The sequence below is a fragment of the Hemibagrus wyckioides genome, linkage group LG22 (genome assembly GCF_019097595.1).
Source record: "Hemibagrus wyckioides isolate EC202008001 linkage group LG22, SWU_Hwy_1.0, whole genome shotgun sequence".
In the NCBI taxonomy this organism is placed as follows: Eukaryota; Metazoa; Chordata; class Actinopteri; order Siluriformes; family Bagridae; genus Hemibagrus; species Hemibagrus wyckioides.
In genome coordinates this window covers 17876845-17887070 of record NC_080731.1, presented here as the reverse complement: position 1 = coordinate 17887070, position 10226 = coordinate 17876845, and the positions used below count along the sequence as shown (strand labels likewise).

The 10226-nt window shown below is 41.3% G+C and overlaps 2 protein-coding genes across 2 annotated transcripts in view; both read left to right on the top strand.

Annotated features, from left to right (window-relative positions):
• The window catches only part of zgc:113436 (uncharacterized protein LOC503528 homolog), an 11792-nt gene extending 9831 nt beyond the window's left edge, over positions 1–1961 (top strand). The window contains exons 7-8 of the mRNA XM_058375093.1: positions 112–228; positions 1337–1961. Of these exons, the coding sequence (XP_058231076.1) occupies positions 112–228; positions 1337–1591 (372 nt within the window). The 3' untranslated portion in view covers positions 1592–1961. The remainder of the gene's footprint in view (positions 1–111; positions 229–1336) is intronic.
• A 1707-nt stretch (positions 1962–3668) lies between these two features.
• Positions 3669–10170, top strand: abcb9 (ATP-binding cassette, sub-family B (MDR/TAP), member 9). Its single transcript, XM_058375031.1, has 11 exons — positions 3669–4666; positions 5015–5129; positions 5239–5369; positions 6455–6660; positions 6813–7010; positions 7433–7561; positions 7644–7832; positions 7947–8120; positions 8549–8708; positions 8896–9032; positions 9352–10170. Exons 1-11 carry the CDS (start codon positions 4036–4038, stop codon positions 9640–9642), a joined length of 2361 nt encoding a protein of 786 aa, XP_058231014.1. The 5' UTR covers positions 3669–4035; the 3' UTR covers positions 9643–10170.
• Positions 10171–10226: the final 56 nt, after the last annotated feature.

Here is a 10226-nt window from a genome sequence, read left to right as displayed (position 1 = left end):
CTGTCAAAGCTATAATCAGGATCTCCTGAGCTGTATGGTGGTTAAACTGTTGTAAAAAGAGGTTATTCACTCAAGCATCTCATCATCTCACTGTGCTGCTCTCTCCTCCAGATGAAGCTGGATTTACTGAGTTACGAGCAAGATGGCGGAAACGATTCCCTCAGTGAGGAGCCAGATAACAGCTTCCTCTCCTCCGTTCAGGAGCAGCACAATCACCTCCACCAGATGGTACCTAATAAGATAATAACAGAATCGTGCAGTGATCTAACAATTTGATTTACTCTTCAGAAAAGGCAGGAAAGGTCGCCTTTCCCCACCGAAGCTCTAACAGCAGACAATTTGTTTGCTTTTTTACTTTTGCTCTGGAGCTTCGAGGTTAAAGTGGAGGAGCTGGTATTCCTCCTCACATGGGGCACCAGTAATGTGTCTGATGGGAATCTTATTTTAAAATTTCTCATACATCTGTCAGTTTGAGATGAAAAGGAGATTTATGTGAATGTCAGTTTTGATGCCTGAAGAAGGGGTTTATGGGTAAAGCACAGCTTGCATCAGACCATGAACTGATATCCACTCCACTAAAATATCAACAATGCATTATATAAAACCCTTTACTGTGGAGCAAGTGAACGCTGACTCATTGATCAGGGAACTATAGTATATCAGGTGGGGTTGGGGAACACTAGTGTGAAGGAAGAATGAAGCACTTCAGGTTCATTTGGCAGAAGAAAATTATTTCCAAATTTCCTTAAAGACCAATAAAGTTCTTCCTTACTTGCTTCTATCCTTCCTTCATTACTTTATTTATTCCTACATTCCTTCCTTCCTTTGTTCCTTCATTTTTCTTCACTTACTTCCATCCTTCTTTCGTTACTTTATTCATTCCTACATTCCTTCCTGCTTCCTTCCTTCATTTCTTCCTTCCTCCTTCTTCACTTCCTTCCTTCCTTCCTTCCTTCTTTCCTTCCTTCTTTCCTTCCTTCCTCCCTCCCTCCCTCTTAACTTTCTTCATTCCTTCTTACCTCCTTTCTTTCTTCCTTCTTTCTTCACATCCTTCTTCACTTCCTTCCTTCCTTCCTTCTTACCTCCTTCCTCACTTCCTTCCTTCATACCTCCTTCCTTCTTACCTCCTTTCTTTGCTTCCTTTCTGTCTTTCTTCATTGTTTCCTTCATTGCATTCTTCCCATCTTCCTTCCTTCCTACCCAAAGTGTAAAGTTTTATCAGAAAATCTTAACTGTGTAATCTAGTGTAATGGTGGTGGTAATTTGTCAGTTAAAGTTTGTTGGTTAAGCCTCGGGTTCAAGCATGAAACTGAACAGGGAATTTGTCTTCTTTCAGGTTTTTTCAAACATGAACACTGCGTATAAGCAGGAGAAGAAAAGTGCTAAACGACGAGGCAGGAACATGTCCTCCATAACCCTGACCGTCACTGAGCCCCTGTGCCCCTCCGAGGACTCGCCGTCACCCAAAAGACTGAAAGACGACCTGTTCCTGACATTTCCTGTAGAGACGGTGATCAGCGCTGTTCAGGTGGTCACTGAGGAAGGAAAGGACGCGCTGGAGTATGTGCTGCCGGGGCCTGACGTACACTGATAACTGATTCGGTCAAATATCTGACCTGAAGTGGCAGTTTGTAGGATACACGTTGTCCGGGGCGTCTGGTGTTACGATGCTCTCAGTGCAACGCAGCTTCTCTGGAGGTTCAGCGGTTCACAGGTCTGTGCATTTCCTTGACGAAGAGTTGAAGGTCGAGGACGCGACTGACAGCAGCGCTAACTACATCACACACTTACGAATCAGGGCTCATCGCTACGAGCTGGATGTTCTTTGTAATTGTTGTGTTTTTGTATATAATGATGCAGTGATTCAGTTATGGCTGGAGGATTTTTTTGTGTCTGAATTTTCCCAGAATCCTTTTTATTTCATCATGTTGGCTTTTAGGGCAATAAACGCTAACATAACAGCACTGTTTCTGTTGGGGTCTTCTTTGTGTCTTTAAGTCTAATAACTGGAAATTATTTAATTATGCATCTACTTGCCTGCTTCCACCATCCACTTTATTAGGAACACCTGAGCGCCTTCTCATTTATGCAGACAACTGATTACATGGCAGCAGTGCAGTGCGTAAAATTATGAATCAACATCAGACCTCATGGAGAAGATATCTCTGAGAGGTCAGAGGTGAATTGTAAAACTGGTTCAGTCTGATAGGAAGGTTACAGCCACTCAAATAATCACTCTTTAAAACTGTGGTGAGCAGAAAAGCATCCCAGAATACACAACACCTTGAACCTTCAGGCAAATGAGCTACAGCCATATTGGTGTCCACACCCACATTTATTCAGCACTCTGACATACAGAATATAGTAGATTTCTGTAACATGACGGGAATCATGTTATCATTCTCTCATCAGTTTCATCAGTTTAATGTATTAAAGGTGATGTTAGAAAGTAGTAATCCAGCATCTGTCCATTTCTGGCATTTTAGTACTTTCTGAAAACCTCAAATAATCCTATTCCTAACAAATAGACCTCAGTCTGTAAGGTTGAGTAATCACATATCCTCAACCCTCATCCTGAACACTGCTGTCCCACAAGGCTGTGTGCTGAGCCCACTGCTCTACTCCCTGTTCACCCATGACTGTGTTCCATGGCATAACTCCAACATCTTCATCAAATATGCAGATAATACCAAAGTTGTTGGCCGAATCAGCAACAACAATGAATTGGTCTACAGGGAAGAGATCCAAAGCCTGTCAGCATGGTGTTCCATGAACAACCTCACCCTCTATGCCACAAAGACCAAAAAGCTCATTGTGGACTTCTGGAAATCTAACAGCAGCAGACACTCTCCTATGTACATCAACAGGTCTGAAGTAGAGCGTGTCTCCAGCTTTAAGTTCCTGGGTGTCGACATCTCTGAGGATCTGTCTTGGCATCTGAACACCTCAACTCTGGTTAGGAAGGCATAACAGCGTCTTTACTTTCTGTAAAGTTTAAAAAATAAATTCACCTATCCCCCAAGATCCTGACCAATTTTTTACTGCTGCATCATTGAGAGCATCATTGAAAGCTCCATCACAGTGTGGTATGGCAGCTCTACAGTGTGTGAAAAGAAATCACTGCAAAGGGATGTGAAAACCACCCAACGCATCATCAGCACCCAACTACCTGCCATTGCCATCGCTGCTATGTACATGTACTTTACAATGACAATAAAGTTTCAATAAAGTATCTATCTATCTATCTATCTATCTATCTATCTATCTATCTATCTATCTATCTATCTATCTATCTAGAATTGCAATTTTTATTTAACTCTTTTCATTACATTTTCCAACTGATAGAACTTTGTATTGTATATTGTCATATTGAAATATTTTTGCATTTTCCTTATGTTTTATAATATTATGAATACGTATAAGATATATATATTTTATTTTTTATAAAATAACTATAGGTCCCGGGAATTTTAAATGAAATGTAATATTTAAAAAATGCTATTTTATAATTATATATTTGTTATACAATAATTTGTTAATTTATATTGTTTAAAATCGTATTTATAGTGTGTTTTAATATTTACAAGAGTTCCTCGTGGAGGCATTGGGCGTGTCCGTGTCAGACAGAGAACATTCCGATTGGTCAGACAGAGAAACGGGGCGGAGCTTATACGCCGCATTCATTTTCTCTTCCGGACTTTAAGACTGCGTATAAGGACAAATCGGACTTCAAAAAAGCGAGTATTTGTAAATAGAGACCACGACGCGCTTTTGTGAAATGCTTTACTAATTCTGTTATTATTAATATAAAAGTTTTTACGCAGATTTGTTTATAGTAAAGGAGTGTTCAGGATCACAGGTTATTTACTGCCTGGTCGGTATGATGATCCTGAGAAGTGTTTATTATCTTTCTGATCGTTTTGGTCTCAGTACAGGCTGATCCCAGTAGATCACACTGGCTGCTGTTCCCCTGATCCCCTGATGATCAGGTAGATTGCTACACTACTTCCTGTTACGTGTCTCCACTCCAGTACCATGAGGTTGCTTGTGGCTGTTGGCTGCACCTTTACCTTTGTCCTGGTGGACAGCGTGATCTCGACCGTCCTCTACACCCAGTGGTCTGGTCCAAATTCTTTCTTAGATGACATCCTAGACTTTGACATCCATCGCTCAGTTCTGGATCTTTGGATGATGCTCCTGGTGCGTTCCTGCCTCCTTTCCGGTGCTTCTGTAGGCATTCTAATGAACCAACACGATGGCCCGAAACGTGTTGCATGCATGGACACTCTGATGGTCCTCATCAGTCTCACCATTCTCTCCTATGCTCTTGCCAAGCTCCTGATATTCTCAGAGATGGGAGCTCTAATGCATGACCCTTGGTTCCTCAGCTTATTCTCGTGGACTTGCATCTCTGCAATGGGGTCTGTGTTCTTCTGGAAGCTCTTGAGTAGCACAAATGTTGCCAGTAGCTCAGGTGTAGGAGAGAGGGAGAGGCTGGTGGATGGAACAGAGGAGGAGGAACAAGAAGAGGAGGGTGAGACAAAAAGGAACGAGGCGAGGCAAAAAACGAATTCTGGGGCCACACTGGGACGTCTGTTATCGTACTGTAAGAAGGATGCCGGCCTTCTGTCTCTTGCCTTCTTCTTCCTTCTTCTCTCAGCTGTGTGTGAGTTCATACGCCCTTTTCTCCACTAACCCTGATGGCCAATTATATATACTAAACTATATAACAATACTATTACAGACAGTAAACTGAAAACTGGTATGTAGTTTAATAATGTTATTATTAAGCATTTACATTTCATTTATAGACACTGAACAATGGAATGGTGTCTATTGATAGACCTGCTGTTAGAGAAAAGTAATCAATACTTTATTTATAACACAGCACCTTAAACAGTGCTCTGGAATAAATAATAGATGTTTGGGATACCTCTCATGGCTGGTGTATGTGAATGATTTATGAAAAGAACTGAGTCCAGAACAGGAAGTTACACATTTTTCATCTCTCTAGGTGAAGCCTTTATCCCCTATTTCACCGGGAAAGCTATTGATGGTATAGTGATCCATAAGAGTATGGAATATTTCATCAAACCAATGACTATTCTCACTGTTTTGGCCTTGGTCAGGTGAGTTTCACTGATTCAGTATAAGTTTCATTCTTGTGTGAATGTAATAACTAGTATAAGTGATATATTTTTGGTACTATGGACTATAAGACAATGTCTCTATTTCTAGTTCCTTGGCCATTGGGTTCCGTGGTGGTGTGTTCTCACTGACATTCGCCAGGCTGAACATTCGACTGAGGAACCTCCTCTTCCGCTCTTTGATGCATCAGGAGATCGGCTTCTTCGATGCTAATCATACAGGTTGAGTGCTGCATTATGAGATAAAAGCTAACACCACCTGCTAATGCTGGTACCATTGTCCCAGGTTTAAGTTAATATATAATATAGCAATATAAATTTCATATCAAATGCAGTGTGTCCAGTGTCAGTGACAAGAACAGTCACTTTATAGTCAGTAGTAGCATAAGTGTCAGTAGACATAACTGTTAGTAATCATTGATGTCAGTAGCACTGTAAGAGTCAGTAATCAAAAGTCAGTAGTCATAAATCAGTAGACTTATGAGTCAGTAGCTTAATAAGTAACTAACTATAACTATGATAGTAAGTAGTCGGTACTCAGAACTGTCAGTAGCAGCATTAACCGTCAACAACTATAATAGTCTGTAATCATAAGTCAATAACATTAACAGTCAGTAGTTATAACTGTTAGTAACCATAACAATCAGTAAGCATAAGGGCCAGTAATCATAACAGACAGTAGTCATCAATGTCAGCAGCAGTGTAACAGTCAGTAATCAAAAGTCAGTAGTCATAAGATTCACTTATTCTACTGGTCAGTAATTATAACATTCAGCAGTCATAGCAGTCAGTATCCATAACAATCAGTAAGCATAAGGGCCAGTAATCATAGAAGTCAGTAGTCATTGCAGTCAGTAATCAGTAGTTTTAAAAACTAGCTTAATAAGTAGTAACTATAATAGTTAGTAGTCAGTACTCAGACCTGTACGTAGCAGCATTAACCATCAGTAACATCAAAGCAGTCTGTAATCCTAACAGTCAGCAACGTTAACAGTCAGTAGTCATAACAGTCAGTAGCCATTAATGTCAATAGCAGCGTAAGAGTCAGTATTCTACTGATCAGCAATTATAACATTCAGTAGTCATAGCAGTCATTAATCAATAGTTCTAAAAACTAGCTTAATAGGTACTAACCATAATAGTAAGTAGTCAGTACTCAGAATTTCAAGTAGTAGCACAACCATCAGCCACTATAACAGTCTGAAATCATAACAGTCATCAAGAGTAACAGTTAGTAACAGGAACCATTTTAATGATAACCAAAGAAACAAAAATTGGACTCAGACACTGATGTTTAATCCGTGTAGGTGACATCACATCACGGCTGACGTCAGACACCACGCAGGTGAGTGACCTCATCTCGCAGAACGTCAACCTGTTCCTGCGCAGCTTCGTCAAAGCGGTCGGATTCTTCATCTTCATGTTTGGGATGTCATGGAAGCTGACGCTCGTCACCATCATGGGCTTCCCGTACATTGCCGTGGTCTCCAAGCTCTATGGCGAGTATTACAAGGTACGTGTGCAAACTTTAAAATATTTTTTTAAATGTTTTTATTCCAGATTATTTAGGAAAAGAATCACAACGCATCAAGGTATTATTGACACATCCTCCACATATGACTATTACAAAATTATGCAAATTTATCTACCAATGCTGTCTTGCAGAAACTAACCAAAGAGGTGCAGACATCACTGGCTCAGGCCAACAAAGTGGCAGAGGAGACGATTTCGGCCATGAGGACGGTGCGCAGCTTCGCTGGAGAGGATCAGGAGGCCGAGTCTTACTACTCCAAGCTGTTGGAGGTGTTCGCACTAAACAAGAAGCAAGCTGTAGCCTACGCCTGCTTTATGTGGTCCAGCTGTGTGCGTATCAAGTACCATTAAAGAATATGTGTCTTTCCAAGTGTTCTTTTTTCACTGACTGGCCTATCTGGACTCATAGCCTTCTAGTCAACCTGAGCTTCTCTTCAAAAAAATATTTGTGTCTGACTTTTGGGGGTTATGGACCTTTAGGTGACAGTTTGGTGGACCTGGAATTAGAGCTCACAACTGTCATGCAACACTTAACCATTAGGATAGCACATCCCCTTTCTGGATCAGTATTTTCATGTTATACAATATGTCCTCTAATGCAATAATGTGTTACTTTTACACCTCCGTATTCTTCTTCCGGTCAGGATTCAGATTCAGGTGAGGGTTGGGGTGAGAGTTCACAGGACAGGAAAGGAAACAAAAAAATAAAAAAAAAACCTGGTAGATGGTTAAACAAATTGTTCTTGGTTTAGATCTCGGAGCTGGCCTTGCAAGTGGCCATCCTGTTTTATGGAGGACACTTGGTGGTGACGGACCAGATGAGTGGGGGAACTCTCATTTCTTTTGTTATCTATGAACTTGAACTGGGGGAATGTCTGGAGGTGAGATACGGTATGATAAGTTTACAGCCACATTGTTTTGCTGTACAGAGGTAAATTTAAAATCATTTGTTATGCCCCACAGAGCATCGCGTCCGTCTATACAGGTCTGATGCAGGGTGTGGGAGCTGCTGAGAAGGTTTTTGAATACATTGACAGGAAGTCCAAACACAATCTCGATGGACAAGAAGCTCCGGAGATGTTGCAGGGCCTGGTAGAGTTCAGGAATGTGACATTCGCTTATCCAACACGGCCAGAGACCGATGTCCTGAAGGTATCACTTCATGTTCTACTTCATCACTTCAGACATTTACTTTGTTCTTGGGGCCCAAGCATATCTTTGGTGTTTGATAAAGCTTCAGCCTGTGTCATGTCATTTTATTGGCAGAACGTGTCCTTCAGCATCCAGCCAGGGAAGGTGACGGCTCTGGTGGGACCCTCAGGCAGTGGGAAAAGTTCCTGTGTTTCTCTGCTGGAGAACTTTTACACACCTCAGAACGGCCAAGTGCTGCTGGATGGCCGGCCGATCGAGACTTACCAGCACAGCTACCTTCACTCCAAGGTAAGAACCTGTCACTAAGAACGGGTTTAACAGTGGGAACAGTTCCAAAAACCCTAAATAAACACACTTGTGAAATGGATTGTGGTGTTATTTTAAAGCAAGCCGCGGCACACAACCTTTCAACATCGACCAGCATTAGGTTTAAGTTGGTAGTTTATATTATCAACCAGTATTTTAATGAGTTCACTTGAAGAGTTTTAGAAAAAAGATATTAGACCCAGCTGACACCTTTCTTCTTTCAGTCATTTGCTCACACTTTAATTGACTGGTATGGGTTTTTCTGTAGACATTAAATATACATTCACAATTATTCAGTATTATAGACCCTAGATGTCACTCATATGTTTTGCTCCACATCTGGTTTTAGAAGCACAGAAGAAATACTTTGAAATGCATTTAAAAATGTAGGGTATCAACTCTTCACTCAGGTAGCACTGGTTGGACAAGAGCCAGTCCTGTTCGCTCGTTCTGTACAGAAGAACATCGTTTATGGTCTTCCTAGTGCTCCTGAGGAAGTTGTAGTCACAGCTGCTAAAAAGGCCAACGCTCACGACTTCATCTGCAGCCTCTCGAAGGGCTACGACACGGGTGAGATCTCAAAATAGCTTTCAAAATAGCTTCTATGTGGAACAATTTCTGAAAAAAAAAAACAACCTTCAGATAAGTCAGCAGTAGTTTAGGTGCATTGTTCTGCTTGCTCATGTGTGCCTTTACTCAATTTCTATCTGGCTGCTGATCTAACGCAGGGTTAAGTCACATGTGTACCGTGTTCCAGGTGTCGGGGAAAAGGGAACTCAGCTCTCAGGAGGGCAGAAGCAGAGGGTGGCCATCGCTCGCGCCTTAATCCGAAACCCAAGCGTGCTCATTCTGGACGAGGCCACCAGCGCTCTGGATGCTGAGAGTGAACACATGGTAAGGATTAAGGATTAATCCTCGTCTTTGATGTAGACATCCTGTTTGTACCAGGGTTTTAGCATCAGTGAGACCAGTGTCTGTTAGTACTAGCATGAGAACACTTTGGGGTGTTTTTTGTTCAAGTTTGTTTATTTGTTTTGATATTTGGTTTGAATTCCTTTGGTCAAGAGGAGATGAACTCAAAAAGCTGTAAAGTATATAACTATTGAATAATTTTGTACTCTTAACAAAGACGTAACAGCTCCTGAAGACTGGTGGTGGGGTTAGAGAGTGTATGTAAATGCTGGAAATGTTTTTTTATCTGTTATTCTGTCAGGTCCAGCAGGCTCTGAATGCAGTGATGGAGAACTACACAGTGCTGGTGATCGCTCATCGCTTGAGCACGGTGCAGCGCGCCGACACTATCGTGGTGCTGGACAATGGCGTTGTGGCAGAGCAGGGCAACCACGACAAGCTGATGGACCTCCATGGCCTCTACTACAGACTCATCCAGAGGCAGGTGCTGGGGTCTGACTGCACCACCGAGCCTCCACGTCCTTTTAAACAGCTGCCTCGAGTCCCGGAAGAGGATGAGAGCAGTGGAGATGAAGACGTCCCTAGATATTGATCTGTTTATTCTGTTTTTTTTTTTGCACTGGATTTGATTTAAGCAAATCCAAATCCTACCTCAGTGATGTTAAACATTATTTGAGCACTCCCAAGAACACCACTCTTTCAATCCAAAGGTAGCTAAATAATAAAAACTCCTTTATAACACTAATAGCAGCAGTTTATGTGCCGAGTTGAGTGAAATTTGCAATTTGTAATTCTCTGTAAGATTTGTGTGACTATATGAATGTGACTGCTTCCTTCATCTTCATCCTCAATCAGTTCTTAATGAAGTGCAAGCACCAGGTGATATCTGCCCCTTAGTTTCAGATCCGTGAATCATATTGGAAATCACAATATTGTGTGTTAGAACAGATTTTTTTCATGCAATATCACTGTAACTGAACTTCATGCACTGTATACTGCACATCTTACTAATAACTTATTGGAACTTGGTCCTGGTCTTACTTGATTAAAAATGCATGAATGAAATTTATTTTTGACTTCTTAAAAAGGTGGAAGATGAATAAATGACCCTTAAATAAGATCCGAGTGAGGAGTGTGTATTTACTGGGGGAATTAAGAGCTATGTGTTATGTTATG

Excerpts from the sequence above, each read along its gene's own strand:
- abcb9 (XM_058375031.1), top strand. The coding sequence starts at position 4,036 with ATGAGGTTGCTTGTGGCTGTTGGCTGCACCTTTACCTTTGTCCTGGTG. Across the intron at positions 4,667-5,014 it reads CCTTCTTCTCTCAGCTGTGT|GTGAAGCCTTTATCCCCTAT; the intron begins GTGAGTTCATAC and ends TCATCTCTCTAG. Across the intron at positions 5,130-5,238 it reads ACTGTTTTGGCCTTGGTCAG|TTCCTTGGCCATTGGGTTCC; the intron begins GTGAGTTTCACT and ends CTCTATTTCTAG.